Source organism: Pygoscelis adeliae, unplaced genomic scaffold (genome assembly GCF_000699105.1).
Source record: "Pygoscelis adeliae isolate BGI_AS28 unplaced genomic scaffold, ASM69910v1 Scaffold10, whole genome shotgun sequence".
Classification (NCBI taxonomy): Eukaryota; Metazoa; Chordata; class Aves; order Sphenisciformes; family Spheniscidae; genus Pygoscelis; species Pygoscelis adeliae.
In genome coordinates, this window is record NW_008824053.1 from 7,517,875 (window position 1) to 7,529,978 (window position 12,104).

General features: G+C 34.8%; 1 protein-coding gene across 5 annotated transcripts in view; it reads left to right on the top strand.

The window, feature by feature from the left end:
- Window positions 1-12,104, top strand: part of TTLL7 (tubulin tyrosine ligase-like family, member 7) — a 70,286-nt gene that overhangs the window by 44,560 nt on the left and 13,622 nt on the right. For 4 of the 5 annotated variants that reach the window (XR_664022.1, XM_009333813.1, XM_009333810.1 and 1 more), the window contains 5 exons: window positions 167-253; window positions 4,206-4,401; window positions 5,447-5,721; window positions 8,655-8,789; window positions 10,609-10,689. Coding sequence is in view for 4 of the 5 variants with exons in the window: in XM_009333813.1 (XP_009332088.1) it covers window positions 167-253; window positions 4,206-4,401; window positions 5,447-5,721; window positions 8,655-8,789; window positions 10,609-10,689 (774 nt within the window). In the remaining variant the exon portion in view is untranslated. The remainder of the gene's footprint in view (window positions 1-166; window positions 254-4,205; window positions 4,402-5,446; window positions 5,722-8,654; window positions 8,790-10,608; window positions 10,690-12,104) is intronic. The other variant, XM_009333811.1, reaches the window with a different exon arrangement.

Here is a 12,104-nt window from a genome sequence, read left to right on the forward strand (position 1 = left end):
TGCATCAGAAGAAATACTTTCATATCCTCCTGTGGAGGGATTCATAGTCTTATGTCAGGAATTAGTAATCAAAGTAATTGCAAATTCCTACCAGTTGGTGCTTGAACTTTTGAAGAATAGAATATGTCCTGCTTTGAATTAATTGTAGTGAAATTCCCGTTTCTAGGAGGAGGACATTTTGGATCTTCTGGAGCAGTGTGAAATAGATGATGAAAAACTAATGGGAAAATGCACCAGGCAGCGAGGACCTAAGGTATTTGACTTTTAGATGCCAGTTTTTTTATTTCACTCTGTAGAGAAGTAATCTGAGAATTTTAAGTGGGGAATTTAGTTAGCTGACCCTAGTGGAAGATTTCTTCCTCAGACTGCCATTAGCCTGTTTTTTTTTTTGAAGTATGAAAAACTTGGTTGGACATTTATCCAACTAAATCCCATTGAAATTTTAACTGGATACGAGATCCTTCTTTTCTTCTCTAAGCTATTTTGAAGAATTGTTGTGCATGGCAACAACTGTTGTATGAGATTGCTTGATTTCAGTGTGTGAAATGATTTTTATATCCATAGCCTATCTCAAAAGAATGCTTTCATCTTTAATTGATTAGTGCCACTAAGGAATTTTGAGATCATGGGATAAGAGGCACTATGGAAGCTCAAAGGATTAATTATGATTGTGATGTATCTGTAGCTTGCTTACTTGCTGAAAGGGTTGTACAGTATATCTTGGAGCCTGTTTCGTATCCCAAATCCGCTTTTAAAGTGAATGTATATTATTTTTAGTTTAATGCTTTCTGGTTGTGTGCATAGTTCATGCAAGTCTTTGCTTTAAATACACTACATATCTCTGTAAGCCAGTAAAGATAAATAGTTTGGGCTTGGCTAAAATAAGTACTTTTCTTATATCCTGCAAACATTTTAGGTCAAGTCTGCTTAGAAGAGCCTACATTTATGTTCCTGAGCTCTGATGGATTTGTTTATGAATGCACGTAAATTTTTTTACAGCATTTTATGTTTCTGAGAACATGGTGAACAAATCTGGGAATTTCTGTACAAAATGAATGCTGACAGTTGTCCTGAGCTTGCAGGGGTACTTTATATATGTGCAAGAATCCAAAGAGCTACATCTTATTACAGGCGTGCATACTGGAAAAGAGGATCTGCATACCCAATCTGGTATTAAGATAGATTTGCAGGAACCTCATTACAAGTACGGGGATTTTGTGAGCTAGTGATTTAACAGTGGTGGATTCATTTAAAGAAGAAGGGGGGGGGGGGGGGGCGGAAATCCAGTCCACCCTGTCCACCCTGGCAACACACTCAACCCACAGTCTTCAGGGATTCTTTTCCTTGAGGTTTTGTTTTCAGTTCTTTAACATAGGGTCCAGCTGAATTCCAGTTCAACATCTCAGTCACGTTTTTTCCTTTTCCAGAAGCCCTCAGAGAGCATCTGTCTAGTTGACTGTATGCACATGGACTTGATCTATACTATCTCTGCACTGGTTGCACACAAGCCATTCCCAAGCTGGAGGCCATAAACATTTAATAGGGTATTGCGCCCAAATTGAGAAATGTCTCTTAATTAGTTTTAAGATGAAGTTTGATGTATTTATGAGTGACGCTATATGACATGGTCTTCTTTTATAGCAGGCAAATGGATTCCGTAGCTTCCAAGCTGCTCTACCAATACAATATTGTTTACACTTTCAGGAGAAAGAAAAAAATTGCCTATCACCAAAATTCCCACTTTTTTTTGCCATAAAATTGATGAAATCAAAAGGGAAGGCTGTAAAACTCATTTTCTTGTAATCATAAAATCCTACAAATAAAGATCCATTAGCGTATCAAAAAAGTTACACATGCAAGATCTGATAGACAAAACAAACCTGAAGGAACAGTACTTTTCATGTCATGTTACCCAACATGAAAGGTTCTTTCAGAAGGTCATAAAGTCCTGTCCTCCCTTAAAACTCAGTGGCTGGCCTGCTGACAGAAGCTACCCTTAGGAAGTCAGATGCTCTGCCTCAGGCACACTCTTCCTTAGAAAAAGGAGCAATCAGGACTCAGAAAACTCTATACAGAACAGCTGGAATAGTTAGGAAGGAGAGGTGTTTTTCTCCTCATCCTCCTCTATACATAGAAACATATATATACACATATACGTACCTACGTATATCTGAGGGGGAAAGGGGTGTGTGTATATAAAGAAGCTTTGCGTGTAACAACTATTTCATATTTGCTAGCCTTATTTTTATTTGAACGTGATTAGGAGTTCAGTGTAGAAAACAAGTCAAGAATTTCCCAGAACAAAGGCATTTTTGCCTGCAATTAAAATATTACTGAATTCTACTTAGATTGAAAAATACATTCTGGAAATGTCTGGTTTATTTGTAGCCTCTAGAGGGCACCTTATCCTTACACACTGTAAGGTTTACTCATGTTTATTACATTGCACCTGTTTGTGCAGGAAAAAGAACTAAGGAAATAAAACCAGATATTTTAGAGGAAATGAGCAATTTTATTTTTATTTTTCTGATGTAAAATCAGATGAGTTTAATCAATGAAAAATGAGGTTAGCATAAGGAGAAAATCAAGGTGATTAGAATTGCTAAGCAATCAGATATCTCTTACTTTAAGAGGTCAGTTTAAACCCAGATCTAGCTATTATTTGTCATTACTGCTTTTTGTAATTTCTTTGACCTTTCTTTTTATTCCTCTTCGTTAATTGATGTGAAGTCTTGGTCGGGATGTTCTTAGTGTGGAATGTGTGAGGAACATGCATATGATAAGTGGGAATGAGATTTACCTTAAAGCCCCTGTGAGTTTTGATTGAAAATGTTTATTATACCTTGTATAACTCATCAGGAATGTCTGATCAATATATCTCCATGATACACAGCATTTAATGATTGGGACAGCTATTTCTGAGAAAGCAGTAAGTGTTGAGGCACCTTAATTTGTCCTTTTGGCAGGTAGATAGATATCAAAATATTCTTTCTGTAATCTGAACAATTGCCAGGGCTCTTCTCAATGGAATACACTTGTTCAACTCATCTGGTCTAACAGCGTGGGCTTGCATAAACATACTGTCGCTTTTAAGTTAGTGGCAGAAATCTCTTTCCTTCCTTGGCTGGAATATAAGTTTAGGTAGAATATGTTTAGTTATAAAGTGTATCTTGCAGGAACAGTATCTTTGGGGCTTTGTTCTGTTGCTCTTCACAATAAATCTTGGTGCATTACATTCTGCTAAGATAATAGGGCAATTTAAGTTCATCCTGAGAGTTCTTCTATTTCACTCTGACCCAAAATATGTTCAGAAATTATGATACTAATTTTTTTAAATCTGAGTTTTAATTGCAGTCCATTAGATGGCTAGGAAGATGAGGCCATCACCATAGCTTCTTATAGATAGTTACTGGAAAGAATGAAAATGTGTAGGAAAAAAAAAATGACCACATGAGCCTTCTTAGGATGATAGATATAATGGAGGATATTGCATTTTTCTTGTCTGCCTGATGGTAGATGGAAGAAGAAAAATTTTCAATTGTAGTTTATGTTTTTGCATCAGTTTCTCTGTCTCCTACTTTTTGCTTTTTGTCTTGCAGTATCCTTGGTTATAGCACAAGATTGATCACCTAATGACACTGCATCCCATGTGCGTATGGGACACCAAATACACCTAGCATAGCTTGCTATATTCTTCCAGTTTCTGCTTTCTGCAGGATGTGGATTAATCACTTTCTCTTTCAGAAGCATACCAGCCAAAGCTCCCTGATGTATTTCTTTACTTCTCATTGATCATTGTTAAACTATAGCTTCAGTTATTGCAAATATCGGTGAGGGATTGAAACTGATTGTAAATGGTATTCTGTATCACTTGATTTATGATTTCAAACTCTAATTCAATATGTCTGGTAGTGTAAGTCATACTTGAAATAAAATGATTTTTTCTTCCCCTTACTATGTTATGCTGCTTTTCATGTGAGCAAGATTAGGATTACTGTGTAGTGAACTTAATGAAATATTTAAACATTTATTTATATTAAAGACAAACTTCCAATCTAATTTAGGAGGGTTTAAATACGTACAAATGAATCTGCCTGAATCAGGGACCTAGTGGGATAGTAAAGTGTTCTTTTGGGATTATGAAGGAATTTAATTTCTTGGGTGTTTTTTCTTTGGTGTTTTGTTTTTTTTTTTTTCCTCTCTAGCCCTTGTGTTCAATGCCAGAAAGTGCACAGCCCTTAAGAAAACTTAAGAACTACAGTAGTGATAGTAGCTGTGATAGCGGTAGCAGTGTGTCAGAATCGGCAGAAGAAACTGAAAAGGAAGATCACAATGAAAAAAAAGAGAAAAAAGTTTCATATGATCTTGAAGAAAACAAATACAAATCTTTGGAACGATCGGGTAAGTTAAATGATCACTTTTCCAAGTAAATCTGGCATTTGCGATGAGTTATATAAAATGCTTCAGTATTTTAGAATGTATCAACATTTGTAACTCCAGGTTAAACACTGGTTTGCTTGTTTCATCTTCTTTAAGATTTTTTCTAAAGTAACAAAAATGCATTTTAAAAAAAGGAAAAATTGAATATTCTTTTGCCAAGAATGCTAAAGAGAAAAATACACCTGGGCTACACTTGGAAACGGTGTGAATGTTCCTCTTTGCTTTTAGATTTTTTTTTTAGCAGATTGTTATTTTTTTCCCTGTAAAAGGTAGTCTTATTAAGCTTGAATTTGCTGGAATATAGAAAGGATAAAGAAATGTATCTGGAGACATACAGAAGGTAATATATTCCAGATGAGATCCCTGCACAGATTTTTTTTGTGATTGTTTTCTTGCTTGCTGCAGAGCATTAGTGTGAGCGTGTTCTGTTGAACACGGTAGATATAGCATGTTATTTTTTGTTTTAGCGGTGTATTGTCTCAAAGAATTTCATCATGTAATTGCACACATATAATGCTGCTTCTAAAATTTTATTTTTCATAGCAGCATCCTTTATTTAGCAGAAGACTGAGTTAAAAAACTGTACAGCTATGCAGGAGCAGATGAGGGAGACCGGATCTGCAAATATGGGATCCATCAACCAAATTTTCTCTCCTGCTTCCATATTCTTACAGTTAGGAAGCCACACATAGTAGCCACGTACTTTTTGACCTATAGGGCATACGCACTCTGTCATAAATCTGATGCATGTTATAGAGGACTGGAGTCTACCTGATTAAAGCTGACTATGAGGAAGAAATAAATGTTCTTATAGAGTATGTAAAGTATGTATTCTTAGAGGATCCGACTTGACTGACTGCTACATATATAGTTGTTAGTCAACATACTTTATAGTACAACACGTGTGCACACATGTTGGTCAATATATGTTGTTAGTTACAAAGACTGAAAAATGGGTGTTAGAAGAATAATAAGTAATTGCATCATTCATTTAATTTGTCTGCAGGTAGAATGAACTGGAAACCTTCGATTAAAAATATAAAATCTCCATCATATTCATCCCCCACATCATCCACAGGTCCAATAAGGCGTTCTGTAAGCTGCCCTCGTTCAATATCGACTATGCAGTCACAAGCAGCTGAGCAACGTCCCTTTTCAGCCAAAGCATCTCTGCAAATCCAGCGTGCATCCTCAGTGAATAGGTCTCATTCTTTAAATCGCAGCCCATCTTCGGCCAGAGTCTCTCAGACACCCAGCTTGGGAGCTATGAACTCTTCAGGGGTGAGTTAGCACAGCAGTTGCATTCAAAATGCGTTCCGTTTCTCTAAAACTCAATAAATACATTACTAATTTTTACAATGTCAGAAAACCTGAGGTACTATAGTCAATGCTATTTTGACAGAAGCTCCCGAATATAAGATCTCTAGACCGGCCTATGACTTACAGTGAGCGCTAGCTGTGATGTTTCAGTGTTTCTGGTGCAGCAATACAAATGTCACATTTTGTGAGAATGGAAAACTTAGGGTTTTGTGACTGGGGAACCTGCTCTCCTAAATAGTTTTTTGAAGATAGAAAGAATTTTTACCTCTCCCAAAAAGTTTCTGTGATTTGTTTGCGGACTGCTCGTTCTGAAATAAGGATGTACCTGCCTTCAAAATCTTTGCAGTAACAAAAATACATCAATATTTAAAAACCAGTGTATACTCCAAGGGTAAATACATTGTACCAGAATAAAACATTAGTAAGACTTTGTATGGGTGTCCATTGTAGAAGGTGGTGTAATTAATTTTCAACCTAGTTACCTATATTCACATATGTTATACCACTGCAGTAGAGCTCTACTTCCAAAGTGAACGATTTAAAATTTATAGATAGTTCTTGTCATCTTTAGGATTTGCCACTGCAATAACTGTCTCGGAAGCCATCTTTTTTTTTTTTAAAGTGAAAGTAAAACTTCTTTCATTTTGAAGCCTGTTCCTGAGACACACAAGCATTTAGACTGAGGTGGTCTAACTAAATAATTAATAGAATAAATAGATTAAGCACTTTTAGCTGTTTAGAATTTGTGTGGTTAGTTGTAATTTCACAGTGTACTTCTGAACCACACACTTTTTCCTTTTGTGACGAGACTGTCATCCTCTTTGGTATCTCCTTCACAACCCAGGCATTTCTTCCTTTGTGTTTGCATGGTGGACCATGTACCCGCTTATCCCTAGGCAGTATTTGCTGGGATCGGTCCCCAACCTCATTCAATATTGTACTGGGTGTCGGTGCCAGTGCATTTCTATTCATGCTTTTGTGCCTGACCTGTATATTTCATCGCTCAAATAATTCATCTGGAGATGGGGCAAAACAAATTGGCATTTTTAACCCATATTTGCAGCCTTTCTCTATTGTGGTGAGCTTTGATTGTGAGAAATCCTTTTGTAATGCTAATTAACTTGCTTCATAGTATGTACTATTTCTAATCATCATTTTTATCCGGTAGAATGCTCATTGTCTGGTTTGCCTGTGAGGCTTTGTCTAAGTGATGAAAAAGGATCCTTTTAAAATTGTGTGCTGATATCTTGTGAAATACTCCTTAACATGGTTTTCCATCTTTAAAGTCAGCTAATAGAATTGGAAAGACATTAAGATTGTGTCTTCACCACAACGTGTTAAAGGTATTTTTTTATCACATTAGCTATCTCAAGTTTAAAAAGTACCCTTTTATCATCAAGATGTACTCTGAGAGTTTAATGAGACAGGGCTAATATAGATTTTTCTATTCACATTAACTCTATATCAAATACAAATCACTGAAAGATTAAAAACAGTCTCTTCCCATCTGACATTAAAAATGGGCTACTCACTTAAATTAACATTAGTAAGAAGCCATACTCTCTTTTTCATTGAGAAAGCTCCACCACAGAAATGATCTTGATACGCAGAACAATTATGTTGGGTGATAGAGCTTAGGTCATGCTTCTTAAAATAATGTGAATAAAATTACTTACAGAATGGATAAGAACTACATAATTTAGTACTGTATTGTGAATGGAACTCTGTTCATAATTATTTTTGCAACTAAGAATAATATACTATATATTACTGCTAGAATAAAATTAAAATTGATAAACTGTAACTTACTAAGAAGAAACCATTTATGCGTGATAAAGTATTAGTTTATCTATCCTTTGGGCAAGAAAAGAGCAGTATATTGCCAGTTTTGGAGGCTGCTGAGATCCAAATGTACTAAAGGTATGGAAACTCAGTTTAGAATAAGCCATTTACAGTTGGGAATTACAGACACATTATTATGGCAGTTAAAAACAAAAGTGGATTTGGAAATATTTGCTATCTTATTTCAGCCACATTATTATATATCATATAGCAAAATATTTTGTTACGCTTGAAAATATTTATCACTTACTTAAGCAAAAATATCCTTAAGTAGGTATTGTAGTTCCTACAAATTACAAAGATTTAGAAATGCCTAAAAATTTTGCATTTCACTCTTGAAAAAAAATAAAATTAAGCCCGCTTAATCTTGCAAACGCAAAAGTATGCAAAGGTAAAGAAAGAGGATCAGAAATACTTCTAAATAGTGTCTAAGATTTAAAGAAAACCCCAAACCCCTCCAGAGATGGTCTTACACAGGAACTGTAGGGGTTCAAGTTGGTGTTGGTATAAAAAGCACTGATATTTTAAACAAAATCCTGGACAATTGAAGCCACTGTCAGAACCCCCACTGACCAGAGGAGGAGCAAAGTGTCCTTACTTTTTAGCGCTTCCTGAATTCTTGGCACAAAGACATATAATTGGCAGTTTCTGTTACATTGTTGCAGTGTAGAACTGAAAGGAAGGTTTTTATGACTAATAATTTCTTTTCATTACATTGAATTTAAATTTGAAGTCTGTTATCTGTATTTCAAATATATATTTTAAATGGTGGGTATCGTAAATATCGAATATATACTTGTTTATTCTGTTTCCAACAAACTTATATTTGAACTGTTTTTCTTGAATTTCTTGACAACTATAAGTTACAGTGATGCATTAGTGTACGAGGCATATGTGTGTATATTAGTTATGTATTAGTTATTATGTCTATCCACTTTAATAATATATTTTATGTCACCCTATTTCAAATTTATTTTTGTCAAGGAAGCATCTTTGTAATGTGATCTAATGACATGCCTGAAATTTTTCCTCTGCTTCATATTGGTTTTTAGAGTGAGTCTTTGCTGCAACAGAAAACAAAAGAGCAAGAAGTTGCTTTGACAAAAGAGACTCTTCTCATTATCAATGACATGAGAATGAAGTTCCCAGGTAAAACAGATGAAGAATCAGAATTAATTATAGAAGATGTAAGTATCTATAAATAAGAAAGAAGACTTACAGGCTAAATGCTGTTTAGGCCACTAAAATGAAGGAAAGTAGAAAGCTCAATTTATGATTCATGAGCTCCTGTGGCCTTAAAACTTCCATAGCTCGGGATAATTCAAAAGACTTCAAAAGTTTGGAGCTTTGCATACTTTCTGACCTTAAAAGAGCAGCACTGAAAACATTCCTATGGCTTTATAAAATATATGAGAAACAATCAGGAAGGTTAGGAAAATTCAGTTTTTCATTGTGGAGAAAGTTCAAACTTTTAAGTAAGCTAAGAAGAATGTTACAATTCATTAACAGTTTATATTTCATCTGATATTGTTAGTACAGATCCTGACATGTTTAACTTGCTCTTGAATAGGCATACTAGAGAACTCAGAATGGTATGCTGCAAGGCAAACTGGAAGTTTGCTAGTCATAAAGAACACCAGTCACACTCTTTTTGGCTCTTTTAGTTTGCCAGCTTACCCTTTCTTACATCCAACATTGTCCTGAGCCTCATCATTTGGTATCAAAGGCTTGTGAAACAATGCCCGATCTAAAGGGCAATTAAAAAGCAATACCTAATATTCAGATATATAAGCAGAAAATACATGGTATCTAAATCCCTTTTAAATATCTAGTGCAAAGAAACTAACATCAGCTTGGAAAAGACAAAAAATGAAGATAGATGATCTTTTCTCAGTCTAGTAGAGATATGGAGGGATCTAGTAATTAAAATTAACACCTGTATTCTGATGTAGTAAGCACAGCCCACGGTGTGTTAAAATTCATCTGATTCATTATCCAGTCTGAAATGTCCTTTGCTCTGTGAGCTTTCAAAATGTTGTTTATATCTTTAGTCGTCTGTGCAACTACGTCACAGTGGAAAGGAATTCTCCTGTAATGATGGTTGATTTGGGCAATTCTGGAAGATCGCATTCATAACTAGCGTATTTAGTTTCTCATCTTAGAATCAGAAATAAAATGCTTCACTAAATTTTCTCCTTCTGCCATGTGAGAGTGTGTGTGCATTTATGTACGCATGGGAGTGTGTGTGTGTATGCACTCCATCTAGTGGTGCTTTCTCATACAACGTTAGTTAGCATGGCTATAAATGCACTTTCTTATTGCAGAATTCTTTTATAAATTTGTCTGGCCTTAAGCAGTTTCTGATGGGAAACAATATTTCATCATGGAAGGAAACAAGTAATGGTATATTAGTTGTCAGTGAAGCATAACTTGTTGTAGGTCTGGAATAGAATAGAAGGATAAAATAACAAAATTAAAATAAAAAAGTATAATCACAGCTCGAGCTATTTTGGTAGTACCTAGACATCATAAAAGGAGAGTATTGCAGTTCGTATACGGTCATTTATAAAAAAAGATGTTTTCAAGGTATGTCTAATATCCTTTGTGCAGCAAAAAACCTCACTATTTAAATAGATTAACAGTTATGTGTTATTGAACTTATTGCTGTGTTCAAGGAATCCGAGCTGAGTCAGTCAACATAAGTTTCTACCTGCTTTGTAGTGTATGACGGTCAGAATCAGCTGGAAAAGAGGGTAGGATTAAACTGAAAGATTGCATGTCTTTGCAAATGTTCCCCCACATAAATTTGCAAATGTTTTCCTATTTCTTTTAGAGAAAAGTTCTTTTCACAGAGGTCTTTTAGATGCTTACACTTTTTAGCATTAGGAATGCTCATGAATGAAATGCCAGATTTCAGTTGGTTTTATGTGTGTTATCTTGTGTTTTAGAAAGATACACCTTGTGTATCTTTATGTTTTTTTATCTTGTGTTTTGCAATGACTACAGATTATGGATAATTGGAAGTATCATAAAACAAAAGTGGCATCCTATTGGCTGGTGAAATTGGATTCTGTAAAGCAACGAAAAGTAAGTGACATATTTCATTTTCTGAAGATCATCTGAAGTAGACACATAGCAGTGTTTCTACTGGTGTTTAGCAGTAGCTGGGAGTGACTTGAGATGCTAAAAAACTGACTATTAATACTCATATATATGAATTAATTCCATTGCAAGAAATTATGTTGCTCCATATTTAGACAAGTATAATTATCCTGGAATATAACTTTAAAAAGAATTTCTTAAAAATTAGTCTTCTGAAAGAAAAGCAAACAAATAAATGATTAGTGCTTACGTACCTAATTTTTAGCAAACATTCTTAGAGGTGTATTGATTCAGCAGATTTGAGTGATAAGGGATAAACCAGTCAGTAGTTTCAGACCAGGCCTATTAAAACTCCATTAGAGTTAGTGATACTGCACTTGGTTATTTGACTCTTTGACCCACAGTATTACAACAGATCATGTTGAATAAAAAAGAGACCTGCCAAGCAAAGACTATTGACATTGTTATCATGTTCAACTAGCTTGTTTAGTCTTGCAAAGGACAATTATATTTGTTTATCATTCTGTCTTCACTCACCTGCTATCTAGGAGCTACTGTTGTGCATAGCATCTAAAGAGTTCTTAATCTGTTTAAAACCTGACATACGGTAGTATGTCAGTCATATCTGTATGTCATATGTCAGTCAAAATAATCTTCCCAGTGTAATATTTTCCTTAATGTAGCAGAAATTATATCTATTATTAATACTTCGGTGCCCCTAAAGCAGTATTTTGGGTCTTTCTCTGCCTCAGTCACTGACACATTATGTGGATTAGCATATCAGTTCCAGGCATTTAATCTCTGTGTGTCTCAGTTTCACAATCTATTTTTATAGACCATAAAAGAAAGTAACTTAATCAAAATGCTGCATACATGATAAATATTATAATTGGAAAAGCTTGGTAGATGGTTATAGAAGAACTATTTCAGATCCTCCTTTCAAATGACTTTTTATAAAATCAGCAGTATGATCCTCAGTCTTTCAAGTTGTATTTTATTGAATATTGCATTAAATGCTTGTATTTTCATACTGGACAGAGAAAGCATGTCCATTTAATGTGATGTCATATGATAGAAATATATTAGTCTATTCAAGTTAATTTCAGATATTAAATGGAATATGTGTCCACACGGCTTTCTAAAACTAAATTAGACATGACAAACTGAAGAAGAACTTGGAAATGTAGGATGCTATAATTTAATCAAAATTGTACTCAAACCATGTCAAATGGCAGCACAGATCTATAATTTAGCAGAATTATTTCTTGTGCCATTGACAGGAATCAGTAGAGCAACCAACTTCATTGGCTGAAATTGTGTCATTTTTTGTTTGATATCTACAGCTGTTCTGCTGAATAGTCCTTTGCTTAAAATGATCTCTTATTTCTTTTGAATTACAG